Source organism: Bactrocera neohumeralis, chromosome 2, assembly GCF_024586455.1.
Source record: "Bactrocera neohumeralis isolate Rockhampton chromosome 2, APGP_CSIRO_Bneo_wtdbg2-racon-allhic-juicebox.fasta_v2, whole genome shotgun sequence".
Taxonomy (NCBI): Eukaryota; Metazoa; Arthropoda; class Insecta; order Diptera; family Tephritidae; genus Bactrocera; species Bactrocera neohumeralis.
In genome coordinates, this window is record NC_065919.1 from 39746194 (window position 1) to 39763161 (window position 16968).

Below are 16968 nucleotides of genomic sequence, written 5' to 3' on the forward strand. Positions count from 1 at the left end.
ATACAATTACTTGGTCATTAAATTCTAAACTATGCAACCCCTTCGTATTTAACGGTGATGCAACGAAATTATGCAACGCAACAAAGTTGCGACACGCGTCATCAGACTAAATCGATTCGATTTTTTTATTTTTCGGCTGCCAACGATTTAAAAAATTGTAATATAATTAAATTGATAAGATACCTAATTATCGTAAATTAAATCACATTAAAAAAAAACGAGAAGGTTTTGGGGTGTGATCTACAATAGGCGTATCAAACTGAAGAGTTTAAGAAAAGTATTTTTGTCGAATGAAAATCGTTTGAAAAAAGTTTTTAGCCATTTGTTTAAAAAGATTAACGGTATATGGTCGTGGTACTTCAATAATTACTAACTAAGCATTCCTAGAATATGCTGATCAGCTAAGGGCTAAAAGCTAAGCGAGAAAACCGGAGATCTTTTACTACACCCACAAATTATGTTTTATATCAACGAATAACTGATTATTATTTAGTCACGGCAATTGTAATTATTCAAAACATCACTTCGTACTTGCTTCAATTTAGCGACTTTTTTTTTGTTGTTCGTATGTCGAGTTATCATTAGGTTCGGGGCTGCTTATAAAATATGTTTACTATTTATTGGCACAGTTAAGTTTTCAGATTTAACAACGTCAAAAACTAGGTTATGTTAATAATAATATATTAAAATATATATATATGTATGTATATTTAAAAAAAAAAAATAATTACAAAAATTAAAGAACTAATTTATTAATACATAAACAAATAAAACTCAAATTAAATTAATAATGGCGTTTATTTCAACAGAAACCCTTAAGTTATGCATGCGCAAGGTCATCAAAAATTCCACAAATTTTGAAGAATTCTAGACAAACTGGCGCGTTTCTAAAAGCTAAAAATAAAATTACAAAATTTTGTTTGGGGGTACAAAATAGCTTTATGCATAACTCATTGTAAAATGTTATGACTTGCATTACACTTATTTCGTAGCTTAACAGTAATATTCTTTTGTTGGAATAAAATAAAATGTGCTCGCAAATAGTGAATATAGGTGTGTATGTATGGTAAGTGTGAAGAAACATCACAAATGGCAGTACAGAGTTCGAACATATGGGGATGAATAAAATTACATAACTGGTAACAAAAGAAGGCACAGAAATAATATTTAATATAGACGTAACAAAAGAAAATAGTTGATGTCAATAAGGTTGCACATGCATTAATTGTGTGTGCCATGAAATGAGTAAACATTGGAAGCAATAAGCTTACTTCAATGTTCATAAAAAGGGTTTCAACAACAACAATATGATTCTTTCTTGTTTAACATATGAGTCAGTCGTGTAATTTCTAATTAGAGTGTGTGTTTTATGAGTTACGTAAACCTTAAAAATCTTTTTTGCACTTTCAACATAATTATTTCCTTAAAGAATCTTTTTTTTTTGCACTTTCAACATAATTATTTAACTTTTGCTAGTTTATGCTTGTGAATGTATGTACGTGCTTGTGTATTGCATGGTCGTCTATATAACTTAACTAACAACATACTTTAAGCTGCCAGCCAATTTTTACGCTACTTCTTATCTTTCTATTTGTCGAACGTAAAACTATCAAATGTACACTTTAAAATGTATCGATTACTAAACTTTATATATATATGTTTCAATATATATACATATATATGCGGATATGACGTATACCGGTAACTTATCAGCTTAATTCTTATCGCCTTAACATTATATAATGAATCGTAAGTTTTTAGCAATCTTTTACACTTGTTCTCATGCTCTGGCAATCACTTCAGCGCTAACGAAGTGATTTAATACCTTTCCTATAAGCAATTGGCTGTCAAACGCTCTTCCTCGCAATTTGTGTTGTTTTCAATTAGCAGTGGTGTTGCCGTGTATTTGCATAGTTGTGCGAAGCGCTCCATGACACACGACGAGGAGAGGCGTGCCTCAGCATCGTGATCCCAGCACTCTTCCATGGTGTCACAGAAGATATTGAGGCCCTGCAAAAGTACATTAAAACGCAATATGAGCACAACAAGTACAAAAAAGTCATAAAGACAATATTTTAGATAATAGGAATAATTCTGGGGCTTTATCAAACTTGCTTTGCTGGGCTTTACTTACAGCATGTGTACGCCATGTGTTCAGTAAGCGCGGTCTCAATTTCTTTGTGACTACAGTATCTTGTATCTCATCCAGAGTAGGACGCAGTCCAAGCTAAAGGGGAGAGCACAAAAAGTGCGTTATTATGGCATATTTTCCCATTACAAAACATATAATTTACCTCAGCTTCAAATGGCAACATGTAGTCGCCAACAGGTCCCACAGCGGTGCAGCGCGACACCATCTCCCACAATACCAAACCGCACGCGTACACATCGATGCGCAGAAACGCATCACGATTGAAATTAATGGCGCCCTCCAGCACCTCAGGGGCCATGTAGCGGCGTGTGCCAACTTGACCATGAGTTTCGCCGCACGGTTTGCCTACAACAAGCACAAATTCCAAATAATAAAAATGAAAATATGAAGGTTAGCACTTGTGCACTTACCCGGTTGAAAAACCATAGCCAAGCCAAAGTCTGCAATGCACGCCGTCAAGTCACCCTTCAGCAGCACATTTGTGGACTTGAAATCGCGATGCGCTATGGATGGCTTCAGCCCGTCCGTCTTGCCGGCTGGTATTTCCTCATGCAAATGCATCAAACCTTGCGACATGGACTCGGCGATTTTGCACAGCTCCAGCCAAGTTAGTGTGTGTGATTTTAAGTAATTACAGAGTGAACCGTTTGGGTGGTACACGGAGATGAGCCAGTATTCCAATTGCACTTTTTCTGTGTGCTTTTCGCAACCAAGAAACTCTAATATATTTGGATGCCGCATGCGTGGTAGCTGTAACAAGTTCAATTATTCAAAATTGTAATTTAGTTCATAGCATTTTACCAATTTTACCTTATAAATATCCACTTCGGTATTCCAAGACTCCTTCTCCTGCATACGAAATATCTTAACGGCCACATCTTGACTATGCAGCTTACCCTGCCACACATCGCCGAAACGCCCGCTAGCCTTCAGCTCCAACAAATGTATAGGCCGGTTGTTGAGCAGTGGCGAAACATTTGTAGCTTCCGTTTCATTCTGCGAAATGCAAATTGTTACGAGCAAAGTAAATAAATAAATAAGCGCAATGGGCAAGCTTCCGCCGAAGTTCAACTCACCGTAGGTATTTCGTTGAAATTGGTCGGTTTACGCTTGCGGTAGTAGCAAAATGCGAATGGTGCCAATAAAAGCGCCAAACAAACGAACACAATTGCACAAACTATTACGTAAATTACGTTCGTGTTATCCGTTGTTTTTTCTTTCGGCACTATATAGAAAAAGAGAAACATTCATATTATACATACGGTATTTAAGGAAATAATATATTTTGAAAACTCGAAACTATTCGAAACTCTCTTATCATTCAATAATCTCCGTAGCTAGTTCGAATATATCGAAATCTTAAATTCTCAAAATCCGGTTAGGTTACTAATATATAATTTTAGTGTGTATCCTTAGTTATTTACATATAAATAGATTTGAAATCGGTTGGTTTTTAAATGTCCGATCTTTATTGTGCCGATTTAAGTTTGTCAACCAATATTTTATTGGCGTCGATGAAGGTGTGGTGCCAACGTTGTTATTGCGGAAAAAACCACAAATGATATACTACTACTACTACTACATACCCTTTGCATACCCACTCAAGAGTACTCATACTACACACTCCTGTCCTTGTGGGGGTCTCATTTCCTTGGATGACAACTAACCTATCCTTCATCCAACAGGTCATAGATAACAATTAGAAAAATATCATTCCCCCAACCCCCTATTACATTTGAGGAATGTTGTCAAATTGCCCTTGGACGGATAAAAATCCAGATCCATTTCGGTTACGTAGGCTGTAGGCGTGGATTAAGTATTTCCTTATTACCAGAAGTTAAAATAAGGAGTATAGTCCCTCCTAAGACCCTGGCTTTTGGACAACTTTTCCAACATATTAAGATGCTATTTCAAACTTCATAGAGACTTATGTTCAAAATACTTTTAAAATGAATATTTTTCATCTTAAACTCGAAATTTCTTTAATATGTCGTGTCGCAGCAACAATTAAAAAGCAAACAAAATTTCGTTAGAATTTTTCTTGACGACAGCAGAACACCACAGGTGAACAACTGCTCAAGTGGCCAAATGGAGAAGGATGGTGTATACCTTTGAATGTACATACATATGTATGCGTTATATACTATATATGTGTATATATGTACATATACTTGCTTAAGTAGAACCAAAAAAAGCATACAAAAATGAAAGTTCTCCCCTAATTTTAGAAACAGCTCGTTCACACACTCAACCATAAGCTCATAAATACACACATAAATGCACACGCGAACATACAAAACGTAAAAATGGTCACGAAACACACGAACGTGCTCCAAGTGAAAAGTGAACACAAAAATGCCTTGCAACGAGGAAAACTAAAATACGGTATTCGCTCCCTGCATCAAGCATTTTTAATATTTGTGAAAAAAGCAATAAAGAAACAACAAAATAGGGAATAAAAAATAGGCAAAAATAAAAACAACATTCAACGCAACAGCTATTAAACTGCGACAGCACATGCATGCCCCAAGTTGCAACTAACAGAGTAACAGAGCTCTGCCCAAACAACCGAGAAGCAGGCAACTGGAAGCGAGTTTTGCTGCTGGATCCTTTGCTGTGCAACCGTTTTGTTATACTTGTTCGTTTTTTTATTGCCGAGTTCGTTAACTCGGCATAGGACGCTGGTAGTTGGGGGTGTTGCGCTGCTCTACAACGACACCACATCAACGATGCGATGCGATGGCAATGCGCCACGACAATATTAGCTGCACCAGCAAACAAGCAGTTTCACACAGCATTCAGCAACCGAAAAGCAGATGCAGGAACCCCAAACGATACAAAGTAGCAAAGCAAAACAAAGTAAAAATTGGGGTAAACACTGTGTGGCGCTCTGTCAGGGCAGCTCACAACTCGCAATTCGCGCGTTCGAACAAGCACACGTGCCACGACTATTGTGGCTTCTGTGGTTGTTGTTATCGTTGTAATTTTTTCTGTTGCTTTTACTTCCCCAACTACTGACAGATTTAAACACTTCAGCGGATGAGCAACAGCATCAGAATCATAGCATTTGGCATACGTGTATTTACGCTTGTGCGGATGTGCATCTAAGTATGTATATACGTATGTATGTATATACGGCAACAAAGGCAATCGTCACTTGAGCTAAAGTTCGCACACGCGGTGGAACAGTGTGACGAGATGATTAGAGTTGTACTTAAAGGTGTAATACTTTAAATTTTCAAGAAATATTAAGATCTACAGCAATATTTATCATTGTGTTTATAATAATGCGTTAAACATAGCAGAATTGAAAACGTCTGCGCTAATTTAAACATTTATTTCATTTCTAACGAATTTTAATAATTAAAATATTTACATAAACACTAAATATTTATATTAAATTTTTGCAATCTAGGGATGTGTAAGCGCAATGAACAATTCACTGCCTAACACAAGCTATAACGGTGTTGCTCAAATAAATATTTCTAAAAATGTAGAATAAACCAAAAAATATTTCATCGGTTTGAATTAGTAAGAAACTGATACAGTCATGGACAGAGAAATAGCACACTTTCAAAATAAGTTATTCAAATAAGTTTTCAGTTTTATCAAGTAAGTGAATCTTAACAATTTTCCACGTTTGTGTATGACATGACTTTCACAACATATAACGCTAAGCGCATACAATTATCATGCCTACTTTTTTGTTGTTACTCGTTTTACTCGGAGAGTAACGAAGTTTGTTTGGACAATGAAATAGCACACTACGCTGTTTTAACTATAACTATAAAAAAAAATAACATATTTTCAAAATGGCCAGAAATATGCATTGTACTCTGGAAAAAATGATAATGATATTTGGTCCTTACAAAAAGGCAAAAGTCCAACTCAAATTGCCGAAATTATGAGTTGTTCGAGGAAAATGGTATACAACGCCATTAATTTTATTAAAAGGGATCCTAATTTGTACAAAAATAAAATAATCCACAAAGCTCCAGCCATCATTAGAAAAAGCAAGGGTTATCCTTTTAAATCATCCCCAGAGATTATGGCGGAAATAAACAACGAATTTGGGCTTAACGTATCCAGTAGATTTGTGCGAAGACGTCGATATGATGATCTGTTGTTTGGATGAATGAGTCGAAAAAAACCACACCTGGCAACATAAGAGCACGGCTGGACTTTGCTAAAGAACATTTAGAAAAGGGCGTCAAATTTTGGAAAAGGGTCCTGTGTAGCGATGAAACTAAGGTGAACCGTATCGGATAGGATGGAAAACCATTTCTCCATCGTCCCAGGTGTCAGGCGTATAACTCCAGATACCTTACAAAAGCTGTTAAGCACGGCGGAGGTAGCGTAATGGCCTGAGGAGCGTCTTCCTGATATGACATTGGACCATTGGTAAGGATAGATTGTAGATTGGACCAATTTGCATACCTAAACTTTCTCAAAAATACCACAGAACTATTCGATTTAGAATCGATGCCAATGATTTGGATTTTAATGCATGACAATGATCCAAAGCACGCAGCTTAAAGTATGAAGAACTAGCTCACTGAAGAAAGTATCAATGTGCCGATGTGGCCAGCCCAAAGTCCCGATGCAAACTCGATTGAAAATTTATGGAACGACTTTAAGACACAGATTGCCAAGAAAAATTTCAAAAATTCGGAAGAACTTTGTACTGAATGCAAGGAGGCATGGTACGCTATCCCACAAACGAGTTGTCAGATATTAGTGGAGAGCACGCCCAGACGATGCCAAGCAATTTTAAAAAATTGTGGGCACACAACAAAATATTAACGTCGTAAGTGCTTAAACGCTATAATACTTATTAGATTTCTAATAAACTTAATCATTTTTTCTAAAGAACTATTGAATAAATCTTTTGAATTTTTTGTAACTAACTCACTTATTTCTTATTTTATGTGATGCTAATGAAAAAATTAAATTTGTTTTCTGTTTATATCGAACATACACGTCTTTTTATTACATTCTCAAAGTGTGCTATTTCTCTGTCCGCGACTGTATGCCTCTGACATAAATCGGGAAAAGGGCAAAAACAACGTTAACTGCGGTTGCATCAAAATTATAATACGCTTAAAAAATCCGATATAAACATGATTTTAATCGGGCAGTTTTCAAATAATATTTTTTTATACAAAAATCTAATTTTATTTATGTGTAACCTTAAAGCAACGCTAGTTTACCTTGAGTTGTGGCCTCTGTGGTGGTAGGGATCCATTTGTGCTCCGTATTACACATGGAACCCTTGCAACAGCAAAAGTATAATTTATTTTGCCGCGGCTCCACGCTGGTAATACATTCCGTTTGATTGCATTCATGCATATCTGTGAAGCAACCCTTCATTTTAATTTTGGTTTCACCTTCAACAAAAAAGTGGATCATTGAAATACAAATAGGCATGAATTCGAGGATAAAACCCTTTTGGTTCATTCGCAACATGTAACAGCATTAAAATAAATAAATATACCTGTGTCCCTGTCCATGGTCCATAGCACATAACAACTGGATGTCTTCTCCGACTCCACCTTGCAGTGCTCCACTTTGATCGCGCAATCACCCTCTGTGGTACAATTCTTTTCATCAAAATGCTCACAGTCAATTCTATGGCCATCAGGCAAAACGGCGGCCTGTGTCCAACCCACAAAATCTGCAAAACGAAAACAACATAACAAATATATTAAATCACACAATATATATCCCTATATACTATGCACATACATATACATACATATGTGCTATTACAGTAAATGCAAATGCAGTGATACTTTTAGTGAATTAAAAAATAATAGAGTGATGTTAAAAATAGTAAACCAACAGATCAAACGGTAGCCGAAAGAAAAAGTGCAAAAGATAAAATGGAAAGTTAACAGGATAAAGCCAAACCAACATAAAAAGCGAAAAGTATGGTCGTAGCTTTCATTCCAATCAAGTACTCGAATAACAACAAAACCATACAAATATGCCTAACTGTTTATGTATGGATGTGCCTAATATATATGTATGTATATATACTATGTGCAAAAGTTCTCAGTGGCAGTATTAACTACGGTAAAAGTAATCTGCCGCTACAACAACAACAACAACGGTATAAGTATGGTTGGCCTTTCATCTTCGGTATGGAAAGCTTGCATTTTCGTGTTGAATTTAGCCGGCAGCAAGTCTTATACTTGGCGCTGCTGCACAATATTCACTTTGTAGGCATATCGTATGCCCCACAGTAACTGGCGTATATGCATTTAGCAGCAAGTTTTCATTCACAATTCACTATACCTTTCTTCGCAGAAAATAGTGTGCGGGTAATTTGAGCCGAGCAAGGAATACGCTGTGAGCTATGTTAAGGATACAACCCCTGCTGAAGAGTACAATATGATGACATAGCATATCGATGAGGCGTTCAGTAAGGAATGGGTGGTTTGTTTTAAATACGAACTGCAAACTGGTTTCATGCATAAAATATAAAATAAAATGGGAAAACAACAAAACTAGTGGGGATATGTTTATAGAGATATTACACATTTATTACAAAATACATATAACACCTACGTTGTTGTAGAATATTATTTTGAAATAACCATATAATTAAAACAAATTAAGGTATTATGTATTTAAGTTTGTTAACTGTTTTATCGGGACAAAAGAAGAGGTTAGTATTTATAATCCTTAAAAAAGCCGATAGGTAGGTAAAATAAATTGAAGCTTGCACCGCGACCTAAGGTGTATTGGGCCTTCAGCCCCGCACTCTAATAAATATCTTGAATCTGCGTCTATAAACTGAGGTTTACAATCAGGTACTCGACAGTTTCCGACAATAAAAAAGACAAACTAATTATAAAGATCGTTCTCAGTATATTTTTTTGTCAGTAACCGGAGTGCCAGGCATTGCATCAAATAAATAATTTACCTATATAAATAGGATATTATTATAATACAATATAAATTTTACTTACTTGTCATCAAAACAGGGTAAAGTAAGAGCAGCATCATTGTGGTTTGCTGCCAAAATGGCAGCGAACACCATAAAGGTTTAATTTTGATCATTTTAAAATTTTGACGTATTACTTAATACAGATACTTAATCGTCACTCCAATAATAAATCTGGCACATGGAAGGTCGTTGTCAAGATCTGTTAAGGACCACACTTTTATCACCGTATTATCGACAATTTATATGCGAAAATTCATTTTTAAAGTAACCCAAAACCTATTTTGCATATACGAAGAGAATGCATTATCACAGTATAGAATTTTTAAATATTTTGAAGAATATTAAAATGCTGTAATTACGCCCCGTGATTGCGATGAAATTTTATCCTTTATTGCTTTACACAATTCCAAACATTGTGTATACGTTACTTCACAGCGTACTTTTATCTATTTACTGCGTCAAGTATCGATGCTTGTTGCTTTTTATTCGGTAATTTATAGTTATTTTATTTTTATTTCGCAAAAGTAATTGATAAGCTTATTTTTTATCATTTATATGTAGGCTTTGCGGAAGTCCAGTTATCATTAAAAATTTTCATAATAATATAGTATCAGAATCACTTTTATACTCGCTCACAAATGACCTCTTTAGCACTTGTAATATGTTCAAGCACATGAAGTTTTGTAGGCTTATCCTAAAAGATCAGTGGAATTATTTTATATGAGACTTTTTACATTTTGTAAATCACTTATGAATATCACTGTCTTCAATTAATTCGTATGAAATATGTTCTATTAAATCAAGTTTTTCCGTATTATATTGCTGAAACAAGATTTGTGCTGCATCTTTTCGCTGGAACGTAGTTATTTTGCTGTCATTTTGACTTTTCTTTCTGCATTTGATCTGTGCTCACTGAGAACACTTACTGCAGTCCGTTTGACACCATGCGTGGGAGTGAAAAAGAGTGTTCAACAGCACGACTGATAGTCGCCGATAAAGTATATCGCAAGCGGTAAAGTGGGATAGACTGTGTATTTTGTTTTTATTTTGATCAAACATCAGAGTTACCTACATTTCGAATAAAGTCCACAACAGAATTTTAACTCTGTGCGATTCTGCACACAAGTCTCTAAATATGAGATTTTAAGTTAGAGACAATTTTTGTGACTTGAGACGATTTTTCTATTCTGTCAATAATAGTCACAAATCTATTACATTTCATTATTCAGATATGTTTTTACACTTGAATGGAAATAAATATGTCGACAACAAATATTAAATTCTTTATAACAGTCAAAAAACATAATTACAAATAAAAGTAAAAATATATGTTGACTTTGTTTCATAATGTTTGGAAATTTATGTAAAACTGATTTATTTCGTGTTTGAGTTGCTTACAAAATATAAAAACCGACAATCGATTAATATGTACATATATGATCTCTATTCAGTATAATCAAAAAGGCAAACAAGAGTTCTTTTTAGTTTTGTGACCTGCTAACTATCAGGTCTCAAATTTGCGTCAATATTTTAAGACTAACGCTAGAGACTGTTTAGTGAACAGTAACTAATCACAAATTGAGACTTTACCTCAAAATGTTTCAAATAGGGACTAAAGACTGCTTACAGAATTCCAATATAAATCAATAATTTCGAACAAAATCGTTACACGTTTTATTATTTAATCAACTATATTGAAAGCTTCAATGTACAAAACACAGCAGATGCAAACTGTTGTTGTTAATACTATATTGTAAATGGGGCAGGTATGTTATGTCACAATATATGGATTATAGAAAATGGTTTTTAATACAAGAATTTCAAAGTTTATTGATAATTAAATAAATAATGTAACATTTCATAATTCGACAGAATACCTACCACACGAAAGTTGTGGACCAGAGGTTCAAATATATGTAGAGAATAGGCCTTTTTATATACAACCCTGCGTTCACGCTAGAAATGGTGTGCGAAGAATATACTGTACTAGAGTTCCGCTATAGTCATTTGTTTTCCTTTTCATACACGAGCTGGCGGAGACGAAAATATACACAACGAAACTAAAACATTAACATCGTCATTTGTGGAAAATCAAAGCGGTGTCTGTAAGGTAAGAGTTTTAAATTCTGTTTTTTTTTGTTATATATATGGAATATTATTTTGTATTAAGCACATAATTAAAACAAATTAAAGTGTTATGTATTTAAGTTTTATTTGTGTAATAGTTGCATCGGGACAAAAGAGGTTAATATTCATAATCCTTACAGAAGCCGATAGATAGAACACAGCGAAAACATTAACTTCGCCATTTGTGAAAACTTAAAGCAGTGTCTGTATGCTAAGAGTTTTAAATTCCGTTTTTTTTTTGTATATAATATATAATAATATAATATATATAAAGGGTTTTTCAACAGAAACTCTGCAAAAGTAGACCAATAGGGACCGCAAACTACGCCATATTTTTTCCCGCACTTTTGTTTTTCAATAAAGTTTGCCATTTCATCATGGAGAGATATACGATAAAACAAATCAAAATATTAAATTACTACCGAAATTCGGAGTCTGCGTCCTAAATTTTAAATCGCTACTTTCAATTTAAGGTCGTCATAATCGTCCTGTTATATCAACAATTGGGCATCTAGTGGAAAAATTTGCATCCACGGGCTCAGTACAAAATGTTCCCGTGCCAGCGAGACAAAGAAGTGCCAGTAATGTCGAGAATATAGTTGCCAAGTATTGCAATTATTGAAATTTACTGCCGAAATTCGCAGTCAGGGCCTCAACTTTAAGAGCGCTATGTCCAATTTATAGTCGTCATATTCTTCCTGTCCGATCAACAGCGTCTAATGGAAAAATTTGAATCCATATTCACAGTACAAAATATTTCCGAGGTGCCAGTGAGGCAAAGAAGTGCCCGTAGTGTCGAGAATGTTGTTGCCGTTAGCGCGTCAATTGAGGAAGCCCCTAATCGTCGTTCTCAAGCGTTGGGCATCTCTGTGACGTATTTGTGGCGAATTTTACGAAAAAATTTGGCCGACATCGAACGTAATGGCATCGAATGTACTTTCAAAGGAAAAAAAGTTTTGCAGCGCTCTTATTGAAAACCCCGTTATATTTATATATTACTTATTAAACATTAAAAGTGGATACCAAATATTATAATTATATTTAAACATTATATTACAGTTGCAGCTGATATTATTAAGAGACATATTCAAGTAAAACAAGAACGAAATGACTGGACGCGGAAAAGGTGGTAAAGGCTTAGGAAAAGGAGGCGCAAAACGCCATCGTAAGGTAAGTAATTGTTGCTGGGTTGAATGCGTCGATTTGTGGTGTAAGTTATAGGGGTGATTGTTGTGAAATTCGAAAATTGAGCTGACTACTGTATATATATTATAACTCGATACGCATTTCTTCTCTTCTGCAGGTGCTACGTGATAACATCCAAGGTATCACCAAACCGGCCATTCGCCGTTTGGCTCGTCGTGGCGGTGTTAAACGTATTTCTGGATTGATTTATGAAGAAACGCGTGGTGTATTGAAGGTAAGAAAATCGCTCAGCCTCAAATTGTATTTTGATTGCAAAAGTTAATTATTTCCAGGTATTTTTGGAAAACGTAATTCGTGATGCCGTCACCTACACCGAACACGCCAAGCGTAAAACGGTCACCGCTATGGATGTTGTATACGCCTTGAAACGTCAAGGTCGCACCCTGTACGGCTTTGGCGGTTAAATATAAATGCATGTATTAATGTATCGTAATGATTACCGATTCCCAACAATGAAATAATAGCTATACACTTTGAATTTAAATGATAAAATGTTCTCGCTTATTACAAACAAAATGCACATTTAAAGTGAAATACATTACTTACTATTCCATTTATTGAAAAGCAAAAAAAAATAGTTCAATTCATTAAATTTAGGCATGGAGTTCCAATATACAAGCACAGTGGTATATACATAAGTATATATTTATGCTTAGTCTGTGGTTTATTGTTTGGTTTATAATAATTTTCTACGATTTTTTATAAACGTTTATTTATTGCAACATAATATTATACAAAATATATACATATGCGTATACACAGAATTGAGAAAAGGATTACACAAGAACTGCTGTAAGCAAGAAAAAATATACGAAAATATATTTCGGACGCTACAGAGAATTTTGTAGTGTGATTTTACAATATTTGATACACATATCTCTTCACCATACTTCCTAAGAAAAAACTAGGAAGAAGGAATGAGGAGTGAGAGACCTTAATGTACTTCTCGGCGATAGCTTTAAAAGAAAAAAATACTAAATTCAACAAATAAAATAAAATAAACTTCCATATAATTTTCTGAGCTTTCTTGCGTCCTTCTTTTCCACAGAATTGTCACCTCGTCAATCATCGCACAGTCCCATAAAGAGTGTACGAGGCGACTTAATATCCATAGTCAAACCCTCGCCTTGACCATGTTTCAATTGTTGTTGCGACGTCAACGACTTGTTGCGTCGTATGAAAACCTTTAACGGTTGAAAATCTGCAACACTATTACGCAAAGTGTCCGAATCGCTGGAACAGCCATCGCTGGTTTGACTGCGAGATGTGGATATGGACAAATCGTCCATTTCAATTTTATTACAAAAATTATTGCGACTGCTGCTGGGAATGGAGCAGCCACCTCCATTATTTAACGGCTTCTTATCAATGCGCGCCGTTATTTGTGTTAGCAATGGTGACGAAACGCCTGGCATTGGTAGCATCATCGGAGACAAGTTGTTCGCTGCCGAATCGCCGATATTCGTCTCAAAATGCACCGCAGTGAGTTGAAACTGCAACAAATGAAAATAATGGGTCGAAATTAATTGTGTTTAAGCTAACCTATTGAACATAACTTCTTGTGCACAATGTACTTATTAATTTGTTTAAACAAATGTGTGTGTTGTTTAAATAAGTAACACGAACCTGAATAAAGAAGTTGTTAATACCCTACTTGTTGACATTTATTCATACATACATTCGCATAGAGCCACTATCTAATTTCTATTATTTTTTTCGGCCTGTGAAACGCGTATTTCGATTTGCAAAAATATTACCAAAAAATGCTTACAATTCTCTTTCGTATCCATAAGAACGAATATATAATATATAACGCCTAAGTATTTAGTTTTTTTGTTTTAGCAATAAATTATTCGCGTTTATTAATATTTTTTGTTAAAAGGTTAATAAGAAAAGATTTAACTTACTAAAGTGTAATAAATACATACATAAATACAACAATAAAATAATATATGTTATAAACAATATCACAGCAAATAGGTAGCTAAGATATCACAGATTTGCTTCTGGAATTTCCTACTTACATCAGTCTCATTGGCGAACTCATGATCCGATTTAGATTCCTTCTTTTTGGACGAATCTTTTGGAGTTGGTTCCACGTACTTCATTTCACTTTTTACTTTGCGCACTTTGAGAGGCTTCCGGGGCATCTCCTTCACAGTCGAAGTAGGTGATGGTATTTCTCGGTACATTTGCACGTTCTTCGCGCTTTCAACAGCATTACCATGACAGGAAGTGTCATCGCCTGGTGGCAATATACTCGCACTATGACTTTCTTGTAGCGACATGTGTGAACTTTGCATTTGCAATGCATTCATCTGCTTCGATCGGCTGTTATTATTGCGTGGTGAGTTTTTGCGACACACGCTGCTGGCCAGCTTCTGGAAATCATTACGTCTGCAAATATACAATTATAAATTATATTATGACTACTATCAACATTGATGCAGGCATGCACTGACTCTTTGATAATAGACTGCAGTGATTCATTTTTCACAACAACGTATCCCTCAGGTATACGAGCATTAGCTTCATCCTCCATTTGGTTCTCGTATGCAATTATCTGTTGGTTGAGTTTCTCATTCAACTGTTCAGCCTTTTTACGTAACACACGCTCGAATGCTAATTGTTCCTCAAGCGTTTTGAGTTGCTCTTTAAGCTGGGCTAAGGTGACGCGATTCTTTTTGGACTGCGAATTGGGCCCATTGCCACTAGTGCTCTGTTGCATGTGGCCTTCCAGCATCTTCATATCCTCATCCTCCTTTCCCAGTTGCTCACGAATGTTACGTTGCAGGAATTTACTGATACCTGCATTTCCACGTACATTGAAATCAATAATGTAGTTGTTGACCTCGAGACAATCCAAGATCATGTTAGCGGCACGATCAGTCAGACCACAATTCTCCATATCGATAACTGCATGGAAAAGCACACATCGTCCTCAACAATATTCCAATAGCAATGTTGTTCAATTACCTTTTACCCATACATCCTCCTTTAATATTTCTACGATTGCTTTTACACCATCATCGCCGATTTGTGGATTACGCGCCAAGGCAATCGAACGCAGTCCAGGTATAGAGTCCGGATCTACATCCCGATAGCGTAGCGATTTTTGCCAACCCTCCGTGTAGCGGCTGATCTTTTGTATCTGTAAAAGAGATAGACGAGTGCCTCGAAACGACGAGCTCGAAACTTATTGATTGTCGCTTTCGTACCTTAATCATATCGGCCACATGTTCGGCACCCTTTGTTGATAGCTCACACTCAGATAAATTTAACTTCTCTACATTTTCCAGATATTTTATTGTATTGCATATAGCCTCACATCCTTTATCATAAATATTCGAACGCTGAAAACTTATTTCCTTAAGGCTTTCATTCGAAGACAGAGCCTGCGAAGTCGTCGAGAGAAATAACGCATTTTCAAGTCAAATTCAAAGATACACTTTAGAAAGCAAAGCTTACAGATTTCGGATCTCCGTGTGTAATTCACATACCTTAGCTATAGATTCCACGTATTTATCATTGAGTGGCAAACCTTCGAGATTTAGAATTCTTAAATTCTTATTGAACTCAATACAATTTGAGACCGCCTCCACGATACCAGAAAAAACAAACTTAGTACAGATCACCGGCTTCTGCTTAAATAGACGTGCTTTCTTTTCCGTATCCAAATGCTCCAACACTGTCAGTATTCATACGTACAATCAGTTCAAAAAAATTTGGTATACATACGAATGCTGTTAAGGTGGTACACTTACCCGAACCCAGGGTCTTGCGTAAGCGGATGCTAAGCGTTTGGAGCACTTGATCATAGTAAAGAGCTTCTATGATGAGTAACCAATCAGTAACACCTAATTTTTCTCCAAAAAAATCTAACATCGATGTTGCATTGTTTTTAGTACGAATATCTGGCAAAGGAGTCAGATTCTTCGCTCGACAGAGCTCCAAATAACGGAAGTGAAAGGAACGACAGCGATTGAATTTCTTCGTCGATGTCAAACTGCACACGTCACGTAATTCCAAGTTCTTCTGCATTATTCTAGTTTGACTTATTTTATAGTTATTGCTTTGATGTTGTTCTTTTTAATCCTGGATTACGATTTTTATTGCGTTTTTTGCTTACGAGTGAGATTCGTGCGACGGACGGTTATTATCGGGAGGGAGGGAGGTAAAAAGTTTGACAGTTTTTTTTAATAAAAAGGGTAGAATGAAAAAAAATCTAAATAATTTTGAAATTTTTGAATTGATTGATTAAAAATCTGCGGTTTTTATGATTTTTCTATTTTTTTATGTGATTAAAATTTTTAAGTTTACTATTTTTATTTGTCTCTCTAGAGATGCTATTGCTTTTCGAAAACTTGACAGCTCTACCTCTATTCAAATTTGTTTTAACTATTTCGAACATAAAATTAAAATGATTTTTAAGGAATTTTATTGGAAATACTAAGCCCTTAAAGGGCAGTTACAACTACTGTAGGTATGTACATATATATACATTAGATCGGGTCGATTTACAGGGTGCCAA

General features: G+C 35.4%; 3 protein-coding genes across 3 annotated transcripts; 1 reads left to right on the forward strand and 2 right to left on the reverse strand.

Moving 5' to 3' along the window:
- Positions 1-779: 779 nt before the first annotated feature.
- Positions 780-9994, reverse strand: LOC126751728 (activin receptor type-2B). The gene is made up of 9 exons (XM_050462226.1): positions 9127-9994; positions 7647-7826; positions 7363-7539; positions 3229-3377; positions 2963-3148; positions 2563-2902; positions 2295-2497; positions 2135-2227; positions 780-2010 (listed from the first exon to the last, which is right to left on the reverse strand). The coding sequence occupies exons 1-9, from the start codon at positions 9215-9217 to the stop codon at positions 1831-1833; spliced, it is 1599 nt and encodes a 532-aa protein (XP_050318183.1). The 5' UTR covers positions 9218-9994; the 3' UTR covers positions 780-1830.
- A 1105-nt stretch (positions 9995-11099) lies between these two features.
- On the forward strand, positions 11100-12978 carry LOC126757307 (histone H4). The gene is made up of 4 exons (XM_050471107.1): positions 11100-11214; positions 12291-12401; positions 12535-12651; positions 12710-12978. Exons 2-4 carry the CDS (start codon positions 12339-12341, stop codon positions 12839-12841), a joined length of 312 nt encoding a protein of 103 aa, XP_050327064.1. The 5' UTR covers positions 11100-11214; positions 12291-12338; the 3' UTR covers positions 12842-12978.
- Positions 12979-13132: 154 nt separating this feature from the next.
- LOC126757302 (protein Cep78 homolog) lies at positions 13133-16741 on the reverse strand. The gene is made up of 7 exons (XM_050471094.1): positions 16202-16741; positions 15938-16125; positions 15656-15832; positions 15414-15588; positions 14900-15353; positions 14462-14834; positions 13133-13930 (listed from the first exon to the last, which is right to left on the reverse strand). Exons 1-7 carry the CDS (start codon positions 16476-16478, stop codon positions 13499-13501), a joined length of 2076 nt encoding a protein of 691 aa, XP_050327051.1. The 5' UTR covers positions 16479-16741; the 3' UTR covers positions 13133-13498.
- Between the last annotated feature and the right edge of the window lie 227 nt (positions 16742-16968).